The sequence below is a fragment of the Heterodontus francisci genome, chromosome 11, assembly GCF_036365525.1.
Source record: "Heterodontus francisci isolate sHetFra1 chromosome 11, sHetFra1.hap1, whole genome shotgun sequence".
NCBI classification, from domain to species: Eukaryota; Metazoa; Chordata; class Chondrichthyes; order Heterodontiformes; family Heterodontidae; genus Heterodontus; species Heterodontus francisci.
In genome coordinates this window covers 28,175,393-28,199,967 of record NC_090381.1, presented here as the reverse complement: position 1 = coordinate 28,199,967, position 24,575 = coordinate 28,175,393, and the positions used below count along the sequence as shown (strand labels likewise).

Below are 24,575 nucleotides of genomic sequence, written 5' to 3'. Positions count from 1 at the left end.
TGTCACAGAACTTCATGTTGTGTTTGCAGACGTCTTTAAAGCGGAGACATGGACGGCCGGTGGGTCTGATACCAGTGGCGAGCTCGCTGTACAATGTGTCGTTGGGGATCCTGCCATCTTCCATGCAGCTCACATGGCCAAGCCATCTCAAGCGCCGCTGACTCAGTAGTGTGTATAAGCTGGGGATGTTGGCCGCCTCGAGGACTTCTGTGTTGGAGATATAGTCCTGCCACCTGATGCCAAGTATTCTCCGGAGGCAGCGAAGATGGAATGAATTGAGACGTCGTTCTTGGCTGACATATGTTGTCCAGGCCTTGCTGCCATAGAGCAAGGTACTGAGGACACAGGCTTGATACACTCGGACTTTTGTGTTCCGTGTCAGTGCGCCATTTTCCCACACTCTCTTGGCCAGTCTGGACATAGCAGTGGAAGCCTTTCCCATGCGCTTGTTGATTTCTGCATCTAGAGACAGGTTACTGGTGATAGTTGAGCCTAGGTAGGTGAACTCTTGAACCACTTCCAGATATGCACACAGAACAAAATAGCATGTGTTTTTTTAAAGGAAAGGTAAATTACATCATTTTTCTTGTTCTTGCTTCAGGCAAAACTATAGACAAAGAACAAACTAAAGAAAAAGTTACTTAACATTGTTGCAGCAAAAGACTTAACACCAGCCTCATAAACAAACTTTAAACAGACAGAATCTTTCCCATATCTCCTTTATTTATCCTTTCTCTTCCTTAAACCAATTTCCAATCCATGCTACTCTAAAACAGTCAGTAACATATGTCTTTAACTTAAACTGCAAAAAAGCAATAGCAGATTTTAAACTCTTGTCCAATTAAAGCAAAGTATTTTAAAACTTATAATTGGATTTCTGCCAGACATCTTCAAGGCTGAAGCTTATCTCTTACAAAATTGTTCATTGCCTTTTCACTGTTGCGTAACCAACCTTTTAAATAACAATAAAACATTACACCAACATCTTTAATTTAAATTATAATTCAGTTTTATGTCCCATTTCTGGGTGCACAATCTTGAATTGAAATGAACACACTCAACAATCACATTCATACTTTCTTTATTCCAAACAACTTAGAAATATTGATTCCTCTAATGGGTTATGAATTCAAAGTACCAAAAAGCTGCGCTATATTCCTTGTCCCGAGCCCAAGAAACACACAGGTTCAAGTACTTCACAGCCAAACATGACTCAGAAATATAGGGCTGAATTTTACCAGCCCCTCAACGCCATGGGTCGCAACGGGGGGGCGGGGGGGGGCCGTAAAACTCTGCCTGGAGAGGCCCGTCTCAACCCCCGATGTCGAGAAGGGCCCGCTGAATATTATCAGTGGCGGGGGGGGGGGGGGGGGGGGGCCGCACTGAGGCCCCCCGTGCCTTCATCTAAATATTCAAATGAACATTAATAAGATGCAAATGACCTTACCTGCTGGCAGCGGTTGTCCCACGCCGATTTAATGGCCGCCGATCGCAACCCACGCGCCTGAGTTCCGAGGCGAGCAACTGGTGGGGGTGGGGCACTAAAACTATTCGGGCGGGGGGGAGCGGGGAAAATGTTTTTTATTGGCTGTGGGATGGTGGGAATGGGTTGAAGGGCAAAAGTGACGAGGTTGGTGGGAAAGTTCACAATGTCAGTAAAGTTAATTCAGGGTCGCTGGCCCTAAAATAAACATTGGGGGATGGGTTGAAAGGGCCTCCAGGTTCCAATAAAATTTTAAAAGAGGTTTTAACCAATTTCCCCTTTAAATATTAAAATTTCATCTAAGGGCATCAAAGACCTTTAAAAATGAAACCGGTGCCTGCGCAGTGGCGCCAGACACCATTGCTGGGGACGCGACGGCTGCCCCCTCTACGTCATCAGGGATGACTGCTCTGCCCCCTCTATTTAAATGAGCCCCCGCACATAATATCTCAGGGGCTCGGTGGCGGCACTTCCGTGTCGGAGGGCCACCGCTTTCACAGCGCGCTGCCGCGGAGCGTGGTACGCTGATAAAATTCAGCCCAGAGAAATAACAGAACAAGTAACAGACTCATGCTTTCAACATTAAAGCCAGACTACAGAGGGTTAATGATTGTTAACTCTACAGAACACAAGCTACAGAGCGAAGAACATTCATTCATGGAAGTTTCCAACATTAATACAGACTCGAATAAAAGACACAGTAACTTGCTTTTACTCACTTTAATTTTTACTAAAGGCATCTTGTTTAAATTGTCCCTCTTTCCTCAACCTGATACCTCTCACTTTCCCACTGCGGCTTTCCCCAATCTACGATCCACCACTGTCCGCAGGCCAGGAGAGTGCCTCCCATGGTCACTGCAGACACAATTGCCTGTTGTCTCCCCAAACGTTCCTGCAGTTGCAGTTTTTTTTTTAACACTCATTCCCTTCCTCCTGATGTTTCAACTGACTTTTAACTTCCTAAGTGTCAATCATGGCTGCACTAGTGTTCAGGTTAGAGGCATGCTGCTGTTGTAACATGGCTAGTCAGTTACGCTGGGCGGGCCACATTGTCTGCATGCCTGACACAAGACACCCAAAACAAGCCTTCTACTCCGAGCTCCATCACGGCAAAACGCTACCAAGAGGGCAGAGGAAATGCTACAAGGATGTTCTTAAAACCTCCCTGACAAAATGTGACATCTCCACCGATTCATGGGAATCTCTTGCCCGAGACTGCCCAAAATGGAAAAGCAGCATCCATGAGGATGCCATCCAGTTCGAACAATGTCGACATGCCCAGGCAGCGACCAAGTGCAAACAGCGGAAGGAGTGTTCGGAAATTCGAGCATCCCATTCACTCGCCTCACCAAACAGCACCTGCGCCACCTGTGGTAGAGTGTGTGGATCCAGAATTGGACTATTCAATCACCTAAGGACCCACAACCCTGGAGCGGAAGAAAGTCATCCTTGTTCCCAAGGGACTGCCTAAGAAGAGGAGAACAGAGCAGTCGTACGCTTGTGACACAGCTCCAAATCTTGAACCCGCTGGTTCAGTCGCTCAACCTGTTTATCTTTGTGAGTAGCGGCCTCTTGGATCTGCTGAGTGCTGTACGCCAGAAGGTTTTTTGCCTTCTTTATCTTTAACTTCTTCTGGCCTATCTTATCTTGCATGAACTCTATAACTTGCTTGTATTTCTGCTCGAAGACCCGTTTAACATTGTTAGACCCATAACTTCATTTATTCTCTTTATATTCTCGTATAAGTGCCTTTGATCATTGGTGGGTCTGTTAAGATCTTCACATTCCCCAAAAGGTTTTCCCTCCCAAGCCACGTGTTGGCCAGACTCACAAACTCGAGATCCTTCCTTTCTCTCAAAAAGCATTGACAGTGTGCCACGTCCTGCTGCGATCGCCAGATGTAAGATTATATAATAGTGGGGGGTTGGGGGAGGGGTTTAATGCCCCCTGCTAAGTTAGGAACACACTTGGCAGCAAAAGCTTTATTGTGAATTGACTTTATTGAGCTAAAGATAAGAACAAGTTTATTAAGTTTTCTAATAAACCCAGAGTCACAAACTCAGCCAGTGATTAACAGTCTAACACAGATTATTCTACCCGTATTAGAGACATGATAGCAGAGCGCACGATTCTTTCAGTTGCAGCTTCTGGTTTTCAAGTATTTTTGGTCAGTCTCTCTCTTTCTTGTCTCTCATTGTTGGAAAATGATCTGCTGTCCAGTGACAAAGTCAAGGCTTCTTTTATCCTGTCTACTTTCCAATTAACTCTCCCTTCCCCAACTATCTTTAGCTTTGTATTTAAAGGATGCCTTTCTTAACCAATCAAGAATAATTATTTGGCTGTTGCTAACCTTTCAGCTTTACATGGGTGTAACACAACCCTTCGTGTTGACTATTGCATTCCTTGCTTTTACATTCTGAGGTTCCTGATCTCATTACGAGACAAATCTACATTTAGTTCTGACAGAAGCTGTTTTCATTGTCTGCTCTCAAGATCTCGCCCTTTTACTGCAAGTAAGCATTTTAAAACTTGATGTAATCTCCCAGAATCCCTCTCCCTTGTTATCTTGTCTATAATGTGCCCTATTTCCAAGTTCTCCCACTTTACCATACTACAAAGAAGGGTTCTAATAAAGCTAAATGTTAATTTATGATAATAAGTTAGTTGTTAGTTTATAATAACTAAATTGTAGCAATTAGAATTCTGGTTAGTAACTTTTTAGTAACCTAATAATCTTACAAAAGGAAGCAGAGAGTAATTTTGTGAGAGGAATTTGCACCACCTCTGAAGCTCCAGGCTTGACATAGCCCAGCTAGCCAGGATACTGTTCTGTATGGTCATCCATGCCCTGAAACCTACTTACAGTCTTGAGGGTCCACCTTCTGAGGTACGTTCATGAATCCCTCAAGGCAAGGATTAAAACCCCTTGAAGAGCGCCCTTGCTGAAAGATGCTCAAGCATACCTGACTTCCACTGCAAATAGATCTGAATCAAAGATCCAAACCCCAATCCAAGCTGTACCCTCTTCAGGGATTGAAAGGACAGCATACCCCATCCCATCTTGGCTCTTTCACACCAACCTCTCATAGATGCACTTGTGGTCTGGCGGAACAATCAACAGAACATCATAGAAAGACAGAACTCCAGATCAGGCAGCACTTCCAGGAGCACTCAAAGTGACTTCACAGATGCCATTGTCTGTCAAAGGGTTAAAATGGTTGGCACTGAATTAAAAGAAAAACAAATCCGTTAAACCATGACCGATTATTTTTGTTGGCAGTTACACCAGCCTCCATGACTGATGTATGGACCACACAGATAACTGATTTCTCATTGGTGATTACATTTGTTTGTGTACGTCCCCTCATAGACTAAGTGCTCAAGTTAATCCCTTTGTTTACTCTTTATTAGTTTATTATATGAGAACTTGGTCGAGTAAAATATCCCTATTTCCACCCACAAAACCAAATCAGCTTGGCGCCAGCCAAGATCCTGCTTATCTCAGAGGGAACAATAAAGTTTTTATAGCCCGTTTCACACTGGGAATAATCTGAGAACATAGTATTTATTTTATAACTGTGGAAAAGTGCTTGCAGCTGCTACAGAAATGTCTTTTTGAGTGTCAAGCTATTGTAACAATGGAGGGGAATGTATATTTATTGACTTGGGAATTTGAGGCTTGTGCAGAAATGGGAAGCTTGTTCAAATGAAACTTAAAGGTATATGTTTGATTTTGTTCTCAGGTCCTGAGGACAAATGGTGGGTTCTTATTATTCCAATCATTGATCTGGTATTTCCAAGGCAAATCTGAGAGCACCTCATGGCCCTGTGCTGTTCAACGCTATTGGTTCACCAGACTAATCCGGAGGTTCACCAGACTAATCCCTGGGATGGTGGGATTGTTTTATGAGGAGAGATTGCAGAAATTGGGTCTGCATTCTCAAGAGTTTTGAAGAATGAGAGGTGACCTCATTGAAATTCACAAAATTCTTACAGGGCATGACAGGGTAGATGTGGATAGGATGTTTCTCCTGGCTGGTAAGTCTAGAACCAGGGGACAGAGTCTCAGAATAAGGGGCAGGCCATTTAAGACTGAGATGAGGAGGAATTTCTTTACTCAGAGAGTGGGGAATCTGCGCAAGTCTCTACCCCAGAGGGCTGTGGAAGCTCAATCATTGAGCATGTTCAAGACAGAAATCGATAGATTTCTGGAAAAACAATGACATCAAGGGATAGGGGGGTAGTGGGGGAAAATGGTGTAGAAGTAGATGATCAGCCATGATCTGTTTGAATGGCAGACCAGGCTTGATGGGCCAAATGGCCTACTCCCGCTCCTATTTCCTATGTTCCTATGTGCCTAACAGTAGAATGAAATGAAAAGGTGTCAGACCAAAATCTACATTCAAACTTGCTGGAGATTTGAGTTATTCTGGCTTGCCACCCTTGTTCAGGATGCAGGGTATTTTCATTTGCAGGGTGCTAAATACGCAATGTATGGCCTCAGCCCTGCAGACAGAGTAAATGAAGCAAGAATCCAATGCTAATTGTAAATCCATGGCCTCTGCTGAAAATTACAAGGCTGTAATTGTTGGATAGGGACAGTCTGTGTTGCCCAACCCTACCACTGATTAAAAATGAAAAGTGCTGGAAATACTAAGCAGGTCAGGCTGCATCTGTAGAGAGAGAAACAGAGTTAACATATCAGCTCAATTACGTTTTGTCATGACTGAATAATCTGTCAAAGCCCCTGTCAAAGCTCCCGTATGAAGAGTGACTCTTTGAATGAGGTGCTGGAGAGCAGCTAGTGTCCATGGACCCTTCTTCAGCAAAAGTAAATAACTTCAAGGGGGTAAGGAAGGAAAATTGAAAAGAGGACAATAAAATACATTTACAATTGGCCTTACTGAAGATATTGGGTAACATTTCATTGGCACTACCAATGTTGACAGCTGTACTGAAAATTTTTACCTCTCCTTCATCTACCTCATTTCTATGTCCCCAGTGTATTCCTTGCTTAAATCTCCTCCCCCTTGTCCTTACTCAGCTTTTGCACTATAATTCCTTCTTCTCGGTGACTTTAAACTGAACCTTAACTGACCCAGTCATGTCTTGTTGTATTTATCTGTTCTTTAACCTCTTCCACTATATAGACTCTCTTACCCACGCCACTACAAGATCACAATTACCAGCAGAGCCATCTCTCATCATTTCTTGATCTCTATCTCAGTTCACATTCACCTGACAAACTCAATCTTCTTTTACCCTCTCTTTCTGCCTTGGTGTTAACTCGCTCACCATGACCCTTTCTAACTCCTTACTCCAATTCACTGTCCACATTGCCATTGATCTACTCAACAGCTACCTTTCCTTAATTTCTGCTGATGTCATCCATACTGGATCCTGAACTGTGTCCAATTTGCACCCCCACTGCTCCCTCAGTATATTAGGAACCTAGGTTGAATTGAGTCCATATGCTGCAGACTAGAGCATATGTGGTATGTAACTGACTAGGCTGTCCACCATTGGATCTAGTCTAAGCCCCTCAAGTAGATTTTCTGTGTGAAAATCTTCCTATTGCTCCAGGAGAGTTTGAAACTCCTCCCCTGCTTTACAAGCTGTCTCTTTTGATCTATTTCCTGCATACCTTCCAGCTTCATCTATGAGAATAAACATGAGAGCCTTATGGACTTCTTTATATCCACAATCACAGACACTGACTGGAGAGACCTCTCATTTGTCCCTCACCCAATCCTACAGCTAGTCTTATTAATCTCCAAACCCAACCAAATCCTTCCCCTGAACACCATTTCCTTCCACACAGCCCTCATCAAGTTCATTTCTTCCATGGAGTCTGCCATCTGCTTCCTTGATTTACTTTTACTTCAGCTCCTGACTATTCGCCTTTCCTTTCTTGACCCCTTTGCTTGCCATTATTGTCAATGACTCCTCATTCTGGGGAACCTCTCAAGTTCAGCATCATCACCCCATCGTTAAAAAATGCTCCCTTGATATCTTGTCTGCACAAACTGTCTTTAAATTGTGCTTCCTTCAAGTTCCAGGCCAGGTCGTTGGCACATGTTCAATAACTACTGCCCATTTGAGTCTTCCAATCTGGTGTCTGCTCTGCTTGAGATCACCAACTCAAACCACTGTCTCTGCCTCCTTTAATGTTGTTGGACACCCCATTTTCTTTAATTGACTCTCTGCCTTGGTCCACCACTGTGGCATCATTATCAATTGTTCCAGCCTACCTATCTCAGAGCAACCATTACATCGCCACAAATAAATTCTTCTCCTGTGCCCCCATGGCCATCTCCACGGTGCCCAAGACTCCAAGGGCGAGGTCAAGACTTGGTCGTTCCTATTCAACATCTACATGCTAGCCCTCGGTAGTATCATCTATAAGCAGTATATCAGCTTTCATAGATAAGACTTATTACCCCGCTCTCCCTCTCCATCTCTCCCATTGACCCGAAGGTTTCTGCTATTCTATTTGGCTGCTGATCCAATATCAAATCCTATTAGGGTTAAAACAAAGCTGAATCTATCCTGGTCAGTTTTCAGTAGCATCTACATGCCTGTGACACCAGCTCCAACAACCTTCCATAATGTTTGCTCAGACTTAACTGCTACTCACCAAATCATACCTTACAGCCAATGTCCCAGACTTCTCCATCACCATTCCTGGGTATGTCTTATCCCACCAACAAGACAGACCCCACCAGAGGTGACAGCACAGTGATATACAGTCGGGAGGGAGTGGCCCTGGGAGTCCTCAACATTGGTTCTGGATCCCATGAAGTCTCATGGCATGAGGTCAAAAATGGGCAGGGAAACCTGCTGCTGATGACCACCTACAGCCCTCCCTCAGGTAATGAAACAGTGCACTTCCATGTTGAACACCACTTGGAGGAAGCATTGAGGATATCAAGGGCACAGTATGTACTCTGGGTTAGGGACTTCAATGTCCATTATCAAGAGTGGCTCAGTAGTGCCATTACTGACTGAGCTGGCTGAGTCCTGAAGGACATACCTGACAGACTGAGTCTGCGGCAAATGGTGAGGGAACCAACAAGAGGATAAAATCTAATTGACCTCGCCCTTGCCAATCTACTTGTTGTAGATGCATCTGTCCATAAAAGTACTGGTAGGAGTGACCACCACAAACTCCTTGTGGAGACAACGTCCGGTCTTCACACTGAGGATAGCCTCCATTGTGTTGCGTAGCACGACCACCGTGCTAAATGGAATAGATTCAGAACAGATCTAGCAACTCAAAACTGGGCATCCATTAGGTGCTGTGGGTCATCATCCGCAGCATATGAATATACGAACATATGAATTAGGAGCAGGAGTAGGCCACTCGGCACTTCGAGCCTGCTCCACCATTCAATAAGTTCATGGCTGAAGTGATTACTCCACATTTCCATCTACCCCCACTAACCTTCCACCCCCTTGCTCATCAAGAATTTATCTACCTCTGCCTTAAAATTATTCAAAGACTCTGCTTCCACCGCCTTTTGAAGAAGAGAATTCCAAAGACTCACGACCGTCAGAGAGAAACAATTTCTCCTCATCTTTGTCTTAAATGGGGGGGCACCTTGTTTTTAAACAGTGACCCCTCATTCTAGATTCTTCCACAAGGGGAAACATCCTTTCCACATAGACCCTGTCAAGACCTCCCAGGATCTTATATGTTTCAATCAAGTCGCCTCTTATTCTTCTAAATTTCAGCGGATACAAGCCTAGCCTGTCCAATCTTTCCTCAGTAAGACAGCCCGCCAATTCCAGGTGTTAGTCTAGTAAACCTTCTCTGCCTCCAACACATATACATCCTTACTTAAATAAGGAGACCAGTACTGTACACAGTACTCCAGATGTGGTCTCACCAATGCCCTGTATAGCTGAAGCATAACCTCCCTACTTTTGTATTCAATTTCCCTCGCTATAAACAATAACATTCTATTAGCTTTCCTAATTACGTGCTGTACCTGCATACCAACCTTTTGCAATTCATGCACTAGGACACCCAGATCCCTCTGCATCTCAGAGCTCTGCAAGCTCTCACCATTTAGATAATATGCTTTTTTATTCTTTCTGAACAAATTCACACTTTCACACATTATACTCCATTTGCCAGGTGTTTGCCCACTCACTTAACTATCTATATCCCTTTGTAGCCCCCTTAGGTCCTCTTCACAAGTTACTTTCCTACCTATCTTTGTCTCATCAACAAATTTAGCAATCATAACTTCGGTCTCTTCATCTAAGTCATTTATATACATTGTAAAAAATTGAGGCCCCAGCATCGATCCCTGTGGTACACCACTCATTAAATCTTTCCAACCAGAAAATGACCCATTTATGCCTACTCTCTGTTTCCTGTTAGCTGGCCAATCTTCTATTCATGCCAATATGTTACCCCCTACACCATGAGATTTTATTTTCTGCAATAACCTTTGATGTGGCACCGTATCAAATGCCTTCTCCGAATGGCCTATTCCCCCTCCTATTTTCTATGTTTCTATGTATGTTTCTGGAAATTTAACTACAATACATGCACTGCTTCCCCTTTACCCACAGCACATGTAACTCCCTCAAAGAACTCCAATAAATTGGTTAAACATAATTTACCTTTCACAAAACCATGTTGACTCTGCCTGTTTACCTTGATTTTTTCTGAATGCCCTGCTATAACATCTTTAATAATAGCTTCTAACATTTTCCCTAAGACAGATGTTAAGCTAACTGGCCTGTAAATTCCTGCTTTCTGCGTCCCTCCCTTTTTGAATAAAGGAGTTACATTCACTATTTTCCAATCTAACGGAACCTTCCCCGAATCTAGGGAATTTTGGAAAATTAAAACTAACACTTCAACTATCTCACAAGCCACTTCTTTTATCACCCTAGAATGAATTGTATTCAATCACAATTTGTAATCACATGACCCAGCATATCCATCTCTCTACCATTACCATCAAGCCAGGGGATCAACCCTGGTTCAACGAAGAATGCAGGAGAACATACCAGGAGCAGCACCAGGCAAATCAAAAAATAAGGTGTCAACCTATTGAAGTTACAATATAGCATGCTAAACAGCAGAAGCAGCAGGCTACAGACAGAGCAAAGTGATCCCACAACCAATGGATCAGATCAAAGCTCTGCAGTACTGCAGTCATCCAGTCATGAATGGTAGTGGGCAATTAAATAACGAACAGGAGGAGGAGGCTCCACAAACATCCCCATCCTCAATTATGGCAGAGCCCAGCATGTCAGTGCAAAAGACAAGGCTGAAACATTTGCAGCCATCTTCAGAGAGAAGCCCTGAGTGGATGACCCATCTCAGCGTCCTTCTGAGGTCCCAGCAACACAAATCAGACAATTTGATTCACTCCACGTAATATCAAGAAACAGATGAAGACACTGGATACAGCAAAGGCTATGAGCCCTGACAACATTCTGGCTGTAGTACTGAAGACCTGTGCTCCAGAACAAGCCACGCCCCTAACCAAGCTGTTCCAGTATAGCTACAACACTGGCATCTACCCAACAATGTGGAAATTTGCCCAGGTATGACCTGTCCATAAAAAGCAGGAAAAATCCAATCCAGCCAATTACGTCCCATCTGTCTACTCTCACTCATCAACAAAGTGATGGAAGGAGTCATTGATAGTGCTATCAAGGGCGCTTACTCAGCAATGACCTGCTCACCGGTGCTCAGTTTGGATTCTGCCAGGATCACTCAGCTCCAGACCTTATTACAGCCTCGGTCCAAACATGGACAAAAGAGCTGAATTCCAGAGGTGAAGTGAGAATGACTGCCCTTGACATCAAGGCAGTATTTGACCAAATGTGGCATCAAGGAGCCCTAACAAAATTCATGTACATGAGAATCAGGGAAAACTCTCCATTGGTTGGAGTAATATATAGCACAAAGGAAGATGGTTCTGGTTGTTGGAGGCCAATCATCTCAGCCCCAGGACATCGCTGCAGGATTTCCACAGGGCAGTGTCCTTGACCCAACCATCTTCAGCTGCTTCATCAATGGCCCTCCCTCCGTCATATGGTCAGAAGTGGGGATATTTGCTAATGATTACACCGTGTTCAGTACCATTCACAGCTCCTCAGATACTGGAGCAGTCTGTGCCTTCATCAGCAAGACCTGGACAACATTCAGGCTTGGCCTGATAAGTGGCAAGTAACATTCATGCAAGTGGCGGGAAATGACCATCTCCAACAAGAGAGAATCTAACCATCTCCCCTTGAGGTTCAACAGCATTACCATCACTGAATCCCCTGCCATTAACATCCTGGGGTTTACCATTGACCAGAAACGGAACTGGAGTAGCCATGTATATACTGTGGCTACGAGAGCAGGGTCAGAGGCTGGGAATTCTGTGACAAGTAACTCACCTTCTGACTCCCAAACACCTGTCCACCATCTACAAGGTACACGTCAGGAGTGTGATGGAATATCTCCACTTGCCTGGATGAGTGCAGCTCCAACAACACTCAATAAGTTCGACACCATCCAGGACAAACCAGCCTGCATGATCGATACCCCATCCACCACCTTAAACATTCACTTCCTCCACCACCAGTGCACAGTGGCAGCAGAGTTTACCATATACAAGGTGCACTGCAGCAATTCACCAAGGCTTCTTTGATGGCATCTTCCAAACCCATAAGCTCTACCTCCTGGAAGGGCAAGGCCAGCAGACACATGGGAACACCACCACCTGCATGTTTCCCTCCAAATCACACACCGTCCTGACTTGGAACTATATTGCCATTCCTTCACTGTCACTGGGTCAAAATCCTGAAACTTCCTCCCCAACAGCACTGTGGGTGTACCTACTCCACGTGGACTGCATCGGTTCCAGAAGCCAGCTCGTCATCACCTTCTCAAGGGTAATTAGAGATGGGTAACAAATATTGGCCTTGCCAGTGACGCTCGCATCCCATGTACGAATAATAAGTGTGTGACCTCAATGTTCTATTAAATCCTAAGTTCATAGTTCATCCTCACATCTGGTCTATCACCAAAATTGCCTTCTTTCATCTTATAGACATTGCCCACTTCTGTCTTTACCTCTCCCCAGCCCACCTCACTCAGGCTTTCATCACTTGGTGGATCAATTCCCCTGATGCTCTCCTTTTTTGCCTATATATTCCCATCCTTCATACATTCCAGCTAATCCAGGTCTCTTTTGGCTTAAATCAAATCCTGCAGAAAGTCTAGTAGACCATCATCCATCACATACAGTACAAACCCCTGATGCTCCACATCATGACCCTGCACAATTGTGAAGTTCCATTGGGTCCTACATTTTCATCACTCCATCATTGGTGGCTATGCCTTCAGCTGCCTAGGCTCTAGGCTCTGGAATTCCCTCCCTGAACCTCTCCACCTTTCCACCTCTCTCCCCTCCTTTAAACCTACCTATTTGGCCAAGCTTTCGGTCACCTGTTGTAATATCTCTTAATGTGGCTTGCTGTCAAATTTTGTTTGATAACGCTACTGTGAAGCACCTTGAGATGTTTTACTATGTTGAAGGTGCTCATCATCATCGTCAGTCCCTCATATTGATGATGATACTTCTTTGCAGATGGCTAGGTGGAAGAGAGATGCTAGTGCTGGTTGTGGTTTCACAAATGGCAGATGAGCCCTATCGCAGCCTTGCAGATTCTTCCACAGTGAGGACAATGGTTGTCGGCTGTTACAAGTGGTGACAGATTGTTGGCTCGAGCAGCTGCCCTCGCCTTCCGTGTCTCGCCATTCTCTCTGTGTGGCTGCTCTTGTTGTTTGGAAGGTCTTGATATCATTTTTGATGATGGATTGCCATTTTGTTGCAATTGGGCATCTGCTTCCCATGTGTTGATGTTAATAGAGCAGACCTTCATGGAGGCTTTGAGATTGTCTTTGAAACATTTCCTTTGGCCCCCGTGTGAACAGGCTCCTTGGAGTAGCTCTGAGTAGTGCACCTGTTTGGGCAGTCTTGAGTCAAGTATTCTGTCGACATGTCCGCAATCATCCCCACTGATGTGAAACTATCATGGCCTCTATATTTGGCATGTCTGTGTCTTGGAGGATGTTCATGTTTGCTCTTTTGTCCTCTCACTTGATTCGCAGGATCCTTCTAACACATCATTGATGATGTTGTTCTAGCGTCTTGCTATGATGTCTATAAGGTATCCAAGCTTCAGCACTGTAGAGAAGCATGGGGAGAACCACTGCCTGATAGACTTCGAGTTTAGTGTCGGGTCTGATATCACGATTCCCCAAACTCGAGTATGTAATTTACCATAGGCTGACCTAGCACATTAGATTCAGTGGTGTACCTCTTCAGCTTTTTATGATAAATAGATTCCAAGATATGGGAAAGCGGGACATTTTCCAACACTTCATGAATCTTGATTGAAGGCATTGGATTTAGTTCATTTGGCATGGGTTGATAGAGGACTGTGGTTTTCCTGCTTTTTAGGGCAAGTCCCATGCTGTCTTAGGCTTCAGTGAATACATCAACTATCGATTGTATTTCATCTTCGGAGTGAACACTAACTTGTGCATTGTCAGCATACTGTAGTTCTATTATAGAAGTGGTTGTTGTCTTGGTTTTGGCCTTCAGCTGGTTGAGGTTGAAGAGTTTACCATCAGTTATTCCACACCTGGTGGGGGGGGGGGGGGGGGCTATCAGTAGTAAGTTGCAGCGTTGCTGCAAGAAAGATTGGAAATAGTGTTGGTACAATGACATACCGCTGTTTGATGCATGTTTTGGCAGGTAAGGGATCTGTGATGGAGCCATTGCATGTTACTGTTATTTGCATATTGTCATGTAAGAGACGGATGATGTCTGTTAACTTAACTGGGCATCCATATCACTGTAGCAACTTCCAAAGGGCAGTTCAATTCACCAAGTTGAAGACTTTTTTGAGAGCGAAGAAAGCCATGTATAAAAGGATGTTCTGCTCTTTGCGCTTTTCCTGAAGTTGGCGTGCTGTGAAGATCATGTCGATTGGTCCTCTGGTAGTTCGGAAGCCACACTGGGACTCTGGAAGGACCTCCATACAGTTGGCGAGAGGCAATTATGAAGTATCCTAGCTAGGACTTTGTCAACTGTTGAAAGCAATGCTATGCCCCTGTAGTTGCTACAGTTCAACTTGTCTCCAATCTTGAAGGCACTATATAAATGAAAGGTGCTATTTTTTGAAAAATATTATTGTCCTCATTTTTGAAATCCCTCCATCTTTGTTTGAGCTGTACACACTAGTCCACACCATTGTTTCTCTGACATCTGATTACTGGTTGTGCCCTACTTCCTCAGCTCAGCCCTTAGAGCTCAACCTTCCAGCCATTATGTCCTGCTCTCTGGAACTGTTCCAAGTCATCCTTCTTTGTTTCTCTCCTTGCCTCTGAAGCTTCCTAGAACCTATCTCTTTGACTGTGGATTTGCCGAATATTGTCTTCCCCCTTTTGTTCATAAACAGGTGGAGGAGTTAAAGACACAACTTCGCATGGTTGAGGATTCACGAGATGGAATTCGTCGAGACCTCATCGAAGCTCACAGGAAGATCCGAGAGAATGAGGAAGCTCAGGAGGTGCAGCGGAAAGAGAACCTAGAGCTCAAGCGCATTCTTAATGATGAAGTCCGAGAGAAGGAAGCCATCCAGAACTCAAATGAGGAGCTCAGGAATAATATCAAAAAGATTGAAAGTGAAAGAATCAGGTATTACACATCCAGGAATCACAGTCAGGAATGGTCTTTTAATACACAATACTCACCCAACCCCCTGCAAGTCCACAAACCCAAACTTCCCCCCAAAAAATTCATAATCCACACACTCAAAGCATCCAAAACTGTACCCTAAACCCACTGCCAAAACTGTATCCTAAATGCATACTGCTAAAACCTGCAGCAAATATTCATCGGCATCCAACCCTTCCCAAAACTATATCCTGAATACCCTGCCAATACTGCACACTCCCAGGCCTACCACCCAGACTACCAGCCCATTCCCTCTAATTGTTACTGTATTTGACTCTATGCATTTATTATGTTTCTGATTGATAAGAACTGGCTAAGTATATATGTCACCAGTTTAAAGAGGGCAAACGAGGAGAAGGAGCAGAAGATCAACATCTTGGATGAGGCCAAAACAGCTGTTCAGAATGAGGCAGGAGAACTGCGCTCAAACCTCAGGGAAGTTGAAAAATCAAGACTGGAGGCCCGAAGAGAGTTGCAGGAACTTCGACGTCAGGTGAGGAAAGGAGACTCGGAGAGAACAGTCAATGTTAAGCTCATTCCCTGGTAATCTTTAAATTTCTGCTTTCAGAACCTAGATTATACATTGGCAGTACAACGCAAAGGGTCAGAAAAAAACCTGCCATAATCTAATGCCTGTACAATAATTAGCAGTCAGGAGATTTTGCTTTGAACTGATAAATCGATTCAGTTTTGTAAAGGAATGCAGATTAGAGTTTATTTGCCCCTCTTCAAGCAAAGGTAGCTTACAGCATGCATTAGGCAGTGTGTTCCTTTCCTTTCCTACTTCTCAGCACGTGCTTCCAAAATTAGCTGAATAAATATCTGGCACTAGGATTGGAGGTTATAGGGTTAAGTACACACTGAGAGCATAATATGCTCCACTTGGACATGATAGTTGCTGGGCAGAGGAAGGGGTCAGTATCTACAGAGTATCGGTGCAGGACTGGGTTTAATAGCATCAGAAAAGAGGAAGAATGCATTATCTTTGGAGTGTAGTAGGACTGGGTGTAATAGGCAGCATCTGTGGAGAGAGAAACAGAATTAACGTTTCCAGTCTGTGACCTTTCATCAGAACTGAAAGGACGCAGATCTGAAATGTTAACTCTGTTTCTCTCTCCACAGATGCTGCCTGACATGCTGAATAATTCCAGCACTTTCTGTTTTTATTTCAGATTTCCAGCATCTGCATTATTTTGCTTTTATTTCTGGGTTTAATAGTGTCTGGACAAAGGAAGAGGGCAGCATCTGTGCAGGGTAGTAGGACTGGGTTTCATAGTGTCTGACCAGAGGAAGGGACAGTATCTGTGGAGGGCAGTCCACTGGTTTTAATAGTGTCTGATCAGAGGAAGGGACAGTATCTGTGGAGAGAGGTGGTAGGACTCAGTTTTATAGTGTCTGATCAGAGGAAGGGACAGTACCGCTGGAGAAAGGTAGACTGGGTTTTCTCGTGTTTGATCAGAGGAAGGGACAGTATTTGTGGAGAGAGGTAGGACTGGGTTTTATAGTGTCTGATCAGAGGCAGGGATAGTATTTGTGGAGAGAGGTAGGACTCGGTTTTCTCGTGTCTGATCAGAGGCAGGGACAGTATCTGTGGAGAGAGGTAGGACTGGGTTTTATAGTGTCTGATTATGGGAAGGGACAGTATCTGTGGAGGGCAGGAGGACTTGTTTGAGAAGTAGACATGGGACGGCGGAATAATTTGCAGTTTTGTTTGATCACTTTTGGGGATCAGGGAAAATTTATGTGCAACTTTCCCTCAGGAGATTAGGTGGACTGGTAAAATCTGTGATAGGGTACATTGTTTTTGATCTAAGAGTGTGATGGGCCAAATTATCTTTTCTCTGTCCACACCTGCTTAACATTTCAACAATCTGTTGTTAACTCGATACTAACTCAGGAAGTGCCTCGATACGAGTCTTTAAAGTAAATTTCTTTACATGAATGGCCAGTCTAAGACTTGACGTTAAGGACATTGATGAAACTGCAAGACAAGTCCAGAAACTGGCTTCCACACCGGCTCATTGTTGCCCATTGTGCTGTCCATTCAGGTGAAGATGTTGGACAGTGAGAACGCAAAGAAGAACAAGGAAGTAGCGGAACTGCAATCCCAAGTGGCGTTGAATGAACAGCATGGGGAGGAGAGCAGGCGGGAATCCTTTGGCCTGAAGCAGAAGATTGTGGAGGCAGAAGCTGGCCGTGAATCAGCTCGCAAAGAGGTGAGAGCTGAGCAGTGTAAGATCGTTCATTACTGATACAGCAGCAACACGCTTAGAGGGAAATAATTCAAAACTTTTACAGCTTTTGTTGGGCAATTTCAAATTTTGCCCCTTTTCAAATAGTTCCATGGTATCTTTGCACCCACCTGAATAGACAGATAAAGACTTGGTTAAACACCTCATCCAAAAATGCGAACCTCCATCAGTGCCGTGCTCCCTCAGCACTACATTGGAATATCAGCAGGATTATGTTCTCAAGCCATAGAATGGGACTTGAATTCATACCTTTTGATTCAATGGCAAGGGTGCTATCAGCGACCCCAACTAACAGAAACTTTAACATTAGGTTACCTGGTGTCTCAGAAGCTTGAAAAACCAATGTGTTGAGTCAGACAGTGATGTCACATGGTGGGTTCACACCTTAGGATTAATTTTTGAAGAAGGCCACCTAGGTGCAGATCTGGAGGCTGACAAAAACTCCAGCCACCAACTAGTTCTTCCCATGAACCTCTCCCAAATTCCAGGGTCACAGGAAATTGGACCTGCAGCATTAATGGCACATCTGAGGCATCGCCTCAAGAACATCATTATGGGTGTGGTGTAAGGGTGCCGAGCTGAAGATAGTTAAAGAAAATCTTCTCTTTTTTAATGGGTCAGTGTCCATATTGTCATTGGAAGGTGGAATATACTGGATGAAACTGGACCAAGGTCCATCTACTTACCTTCTACCATCCTGGTAGTCGCATGATACAATGACAATGAAGTTGTTAACAGATAAAAGCACTGAATCTTTATCAATTAGTCTACAATAGGCAGGGAAATCCCCAGTGATGGAGAGCTTTAGGAACCATAGGTCCAAAGTCAACAATTTCCTTCCAAGCATGCTATATTTATCATATGTCATATCTCAAATTACCCTCGTACTGTATCCTGAAATGATATTTTTTGAAAAAAATCTATCTAATTTGCATTTCCATCAATACTAACAACTTCCACCATCTCCCTCGGATACCTGTTCCATAGATTGACTACTTGCTCACTGAAATACCGTTTCCGCAGATCAGTTCTGAGTTTGTTATTTGCCACCCGCGCCTCTCTTCTAACAGTTAACATTTCCGGTCGATGACTTTCCATCAGAACTGGGAAACGTTAGAAATGTAATGGGTTTTAAGCAGGTGAATTGGGGGAGAGTGGAAAAAGAGCAAAAGGGAAGGTCTGTGATTGGGCGGAAGATGGGAGACATTAAATGACAAAAGAGTTTGTGGTTCAGGCCCAAAGGGAGTGGTAATGGAACAAGTAAAGAAACAAAAGATGTGTCTAGAGGAGGTGTGAATGGCAGAATAACGAACAACTGCTGTCCGAAAGTAAAATCAAGGGAAAAACAAGAGTAAGACCAAAACACACAAAGAAATGGAAACAAAATGGGGGCAGAAATTATGGTCTGAAATTGTTGAACTCAATGTTAAGTCTGGAAGGCTGTAAAGTACTTAATCAAAAGATGAGGTGCTGTTCCTCGAGCTTGTGTTGAGCTTCATTGGAACACTGCAGTAGGCTGAGGACAGAGAGGTCAGCGTGAGAGCAAGGTGGAGAATTAAAATGACAGGAAGCTCAGGGTCACACTTGTTCCAAAGAAAAAGGGTCATCTAATCTGCATTTGGTCTCCCCAATGTAGAGTAGGCCGCATTGTGAGCAACGAATACAATATACCAAATTGAAAGAAGTTCACATAAATCACTATTTCACATGGAAGGAGTACTGGGGCCTTGGACGGTGAGGAAAGAGGAAGTTAAAGGGCATGTTGCATCTCCTGCAGTTGCATGGAAAGGTGTCGCGGGAAGGGAACAGGGTGTTGTGGGTGATTGAGGAATGAACCAGGCCGTCTCAGAGGGAATGGCCCCATCAGAATGCTGAAAGGAGAGGGGAGGGGAAGATGTGTTTGGTGGTGACATCATGATGGCGGCGACGGAAATGGAAGAGGACGCTCTGTTTAATATGAAGGCTGGTGGATTGGAAGGTGAAGACAAGGAGAACCCTATCGTGGCTCTGGGAGGGAGGGGAAGGGCTGAGAGCAGAAGTCTGGGAAATGGGATGGACAAGGTTGAGGACCCTGTCAACCACAGTAGGGGATTCCTCGGTTGAGGAACAAGGAAGATATATCAGAAGCGCTGGTATGGAAGGTTGCAGTGTCCAAACAGATGCAACAGAGACAGATGAACTGGGAGCGTGGAATGAAGTCTTTACAGGAAGCATGGTGTGCGAAAGTGTACTGATGTAGCTGTGGGAGTCACTGTTGATAACCTATCCCCAGAAATGGTGACAGAGAAGTCAAGGAAGTGAAGGGAAGTGTCAGAGAAGGACCATGTGAAGGTGAGAGGAGGGTGGAAATTGGAAGCAAAGTTGACGACGTTTATCAATTCAGGGCAGGAGCAAGAAACGGCACTGATACAGTCATCAATGTACTGGAAAAAGAGGTGAGGGAGGGAATCCGAGTAGGACTGGAACAAGGAATATTCCACATATCCCACAAAAAAGGCAGACATAGCTAGGACTCATATGGATACCCATAGCACCACCTTTTAGAGGAAGTGAGTTGAGTTAAAGGAGAGGTCGTGAGAACATGTTCAGCCAGGTGGAGGAGGGTGGTGGTGGATGGAGACTGATTGGGCTTCTAGTCAAGGATGAAGCAGAGAGCCGTAAGACTGTCCTGGAGGGGGATGGAGGCGTAGAGAGATTGGATATCCATAATGAAGAGGAAACAGCTAGGACCAAGAATTTGGAAACTGTTAAAGTTATGGAGGGCATCAGAAGAGTCAAGGATATAGCTGGGAAGAGGCTAGACAAGGGAAGTAAAAATGGAGTCAAGATAGGAAGAAATCAGTGCAGTGGACAGGAACAGGCTGAAATTATAGGTCTACCAGGGCAATCTTGTTTATGGATCTTGGGAAGGAAGTAGAAGTGGCTGTACTGGGTTGGAGAACTATGAAGCCATAGGAAGCCGTGAAGGGAAGATCTCCAGAGGAGCTGAGGTCAGTGAAAGTCCTGGAAACAGTGGCTTGATGCCTGGTGGTGGGGTTGCATTCAGCTTCTGTTAGGTAGATGTTAGTTCTTCAGACAACAACAGCACCACCCTTGTCAGCAAGTTTGGACCTGAGGGAACGGAGTGCAGCAAGTTCAGAGGGACATAAGAACATAAGAAAAAGGATCTGGAGTAGACCATACAGGCCCATCGAGCCTGCTTCAGTATTCAATACAATCATGGCTGATCTTTGGCTTCACCTCCACCTTCCTGCCCTTATCCCTTGATTCCCTGAGAGATGAAAAATCTGTTTATCTCACCTTAAGTAATGGATCATCCACACCCTTCTGGGGTAGAGAATTCTAAAGATTCACAATCCTTTGAGTGAAGAAATTCCTCCTCATCTCAGTTCTAAATGATCAGTCCCTTATCCTGAGACTGTGTGTCCATGTTCTAGATTCCCCAGCCAGAGAAAACAACCTAACCCTAACCCTGTCAAGCCCCTTAAGAATCTTATATATTTCAGTGAGATCACCTCTCATTCTTCTAAACTCCAGAGAATATTGACCTAATTTATTCATCCCATCACCATAGGACAGCCCTCTCATCCCAGGGACGAATCTAGTGAACCTCCAGGGTCCTGCCTCCAGGGCAAATATATCCTTCCTTAGGTATGGAGACCAAAACTTGTACACAGTAGGTGTGGTCTCAACAAAGCCTTGTATAATTGTAGCAAGACTTCTTCATTCTTTTACTCCAATCTCCTTGCAATAAAGGCCATCATGACATTTGCCTTCCTAATTGCTTGCCGTACCTGCATGCTAACTTTCTGTGTTTCTTGTACAACTACACCAAAGTCGTTCTGAGCATCAACATTTACAAGTTTTGTACCTTTGAAAGTATTCTACTTTTCTATTCTTATGACCAAAGGGAATAACTTCACACTTCCCCACATTATACTCCATCTGCCACCTTGTTGCCTACTCACTTAACCTGTCTCTATCTCTATACAACATCTCTGTATCCTCCTCACAGCTTACATTCCCACCTACTTTTGTATCATCAGCAAACTTAGATACAATACGCTCTGTCTCTTTGTCTAAGTCATTAACATAGATTGTAAATAGCTGAGGCCCCAGCATTGATCCTTGCAGCACTCCACTTGTCACAGCCCGCCAACTTGAAAGCGCCCCTACTCTTTGCTTCCTGCCATTAACCAATCCTCTATGTATTACCCCCAACTCCATGAGCCCTGATCTTATGTATTAACCTTTTGTGTGGCACCTTATCGAATGCCTTTTGGAAATCCAGGGATACTACATCTACTGGTTCTCCTTTATCTACCTTACTGGATATTTCTTCAAAAAACTCTAAGAAATTTGTCAAACATGATTTTCCTTTTGTAATAACTTGTTGACTTTGTCTGATTACACTTGATTTTCTATGTGCATTGTTAAAACTTCCTTAATAATAGATTCCAGCACTCTCCTGATGAGGCTAACTGGGCCTGTAGTTCCCTGTTCTATCTCTCCCTCCTTTCTTGAATAGTGGTCTTACATTTACTAACTTCCAATCTGCTGGGACCATTCCAGAATTCAGGGAACTTTGGACAATCATAACCAGCACATCCACTATCTTTGCAGTTATCTCTTTTAGAACCCTAGGATGTAGGCCATCAGGTCCTGGGTATTTATCAGATTTTAGTCCCTCAAGCTTCTCCAATACTTTTTCCTTGCTGATATTAATTACCTTAATTTCCTCACTCTTTTTAGTCCCCAGGTTACTCTCTCAGTCCCCAGGTTACCTCTATCTTCTACTGTGAAGACAGACACAAAGTATTTGTTCAATGTCTCTGCCATTTTCTCATTCCCCATGATAATTTCTCCTGTCTCTGCTTCTAAGGGACCAACATTTACTTTAGCTACTCTGTTCCTTTTTTGTATACTTGTATCAGTTCTTACAGTCTGTTTTTACATTCCTGACTAGTTTACTCTCACGCTATCTTTTCCCTTTTAATCAACTTTTTGGTGGCCCTTTTCTGGTTTCTAAAATGCTCCCAACCCTCAGACTTACTACTATTTTTTGCAACATTATAAGCCTTTTCTTTTAATCTAATACTATCCTCAATTTCCTGAGTAAGCCACAGATGGATCTTTCTCACTGAGTTTTTGTTTTTCAGTGAAATATATTTCTGTTGAACATTTTCAATTGTTCCTTTAAATGTTTCCAACTGTTTATTCACCACCATTCTTTTTAGTCTATTTATCCAATCATCCTGAGCCTCCCCTCATACCTATGTAATTGGCTTTAAGTTTAAGATTCTTGTTTGTGATTTGAGTTTGTCTTTTTCAAACCTAATATGGAATTCAATTGTATTATGATCACTATTTGCCAGTGGATCTTTTACTATGAATTTACTAATTAACCCTGCCTCATTACACAATACTAGATCTAAAATAGCCTTATCCCTAGTTGGTTCCACAATGTATTGCTCCAGGAAACTGCCACAAAAGCATTCTACAAACTCATCTTCCAGACCACCTTTGTCAATTTGATTGGTCCAGCCTATATGAAGATTAAAATCACCCACAATTTTTATATTGCCTTTGTTACAAGCTCCAGTAATTTCTTGTTTAATACTCTGTCCAATGGTATAACTACTTTTGGTGGGCCTATAAAATACTCCCACCAGCATTTTCTGGCTCTTGTGAATCCTGATCTCCACCCATACCGATTCTATTTCCTGAACTTCTGTGCCAAGATCCTTTCTCACTAATGTCCTTGCATCATCCTTTACTATCAGGTCTACCCCTCCTCCCTTTCTATTCTGCCTGTCTTTTTGAAATGTTGTTATCCCTGGAATATTTATTTCCCAACCTTGGTCACCTTATAACCATGTCTCTGTAATGGCAATTAGATCTAAGCCATGTATCTCTATTTGTGCCACTTGTTCATCTATCTTAATGTGGATACTTCATACATTCAGATAAAGAGCCATGAATTTTTTTTTTACTTCTGTTACCTGCATGGACCTTGCTCACGGATGCACTGTTACCATTACTCTCTGTCCCTTCCTGTCCCGCTCTGATTGTCTTCACCCACATTACTATACTGTTCTATTGCCTCAACTTTTCTCCCATCACCCGAACCTTCCCCACCACCTCCCCAGTTAGTTTAAAGCTGTATGCAGAGCCCAAGTTACATGATTCGCCAGGACACTGGTCCCATCCCTCTTTAAATGGAGCGCATCCTAAAAGAACAGCTCCCTCTTTTCCTGAGTACTGGTACCAGTACCCCTTGAATCAAAATCCCTTCTTCCCATGCTACTCTTTGAGCCATGGGTTTAATTCTAATCTGCTTGACCCTATGCCAATTGGCATGTGGCTCAGGTAACGATCCAGAGATTATCATCTTTGAGGTTCTGCATTTTAATTTGGACTCTAACTCCTCAAATCCTCTTAGCAGAACATCATTCCTAGTTCTACCTGTCAGTTCCTACGTGGACCACAACAACTGGATCCACCTCCAATCTATGGTGAGATGGTAGCATAGTGGTAATGTCACTGAACTTATAATCTAAAGGGCCAATTTAATACCCTGGGGGCATGTGTTCAAATCCCACCATGGCAGCAGGTGGAATTTAATCCAATTAATTAACAAAAATCTCGAAGTGAATGTTAGTCTCACTAATGGTGCCATGAAAATATGACCATTTATTGTAAAAACCCACTAATGTCCTTTAGGGAAGGAAATCTGCCGTCCTTACCTGGCCTGGCCTACATATGACACTAGACCCACAGAAACGTGGTTAATTCTTAACTGCCCTCTGAAATGGCCTAGCAAGCCACTTAGTTGTCAAGGGCAATTAGGGATGGACAACAAATGTTGGCCTTGCCAGCGATGCCCACATCCCACGAAAGAATAAAAAACAATCCAAATTCATCTCCAGCCACAAGGAGATGTCCTTAACCCTGGCACCGGTCAAGCAGCACATCCTTTGGAGCTCCCGTTCGCGGCTGCAGAGAACAGTATCTATTCCCCTGACTATACTGTCATCTATCACTACCAGATTCCTTTTTGCTCCCCCCCCGCAA

The 24,575-nt window shown here is 43.7% G+C and overlaps 1 protein-coding gene across 2 annotated transcripts in view; it reads left to right on the top strand.

Annotated features, from left to right (window-relative positions):
- The window catches only part of crocc2 (ciliary rootlet coiled-coil, rootletin family member 2), a 490,923-nt gene that overhangs the window by 340,207 nt on the left and 126,141 nt on the right, over nucleotides 1-24,575 (top strand). For both annotated transcript variants that reach the window (XM_068041847.1, XM_068041848.1), the window contains 3 exons: nucleotides 14,972-15,210; nucleotides 15,583-15,742; nucleotides 17,298-17,465. In XM_068041847.1, coding sequence (XP_067897948.1) covers nucleotides 14,972-15,210; nucleotides 15,583-15,742; nucleotides 17,298-17,465 — 567 coding nt within the window. The remainder of the gene's footprint in view (nucleotides 1-14,971; nucleotides 15,211-15,582; nucleotides 15,743-17,297; nucleotides 17,466-24,575) is intronic.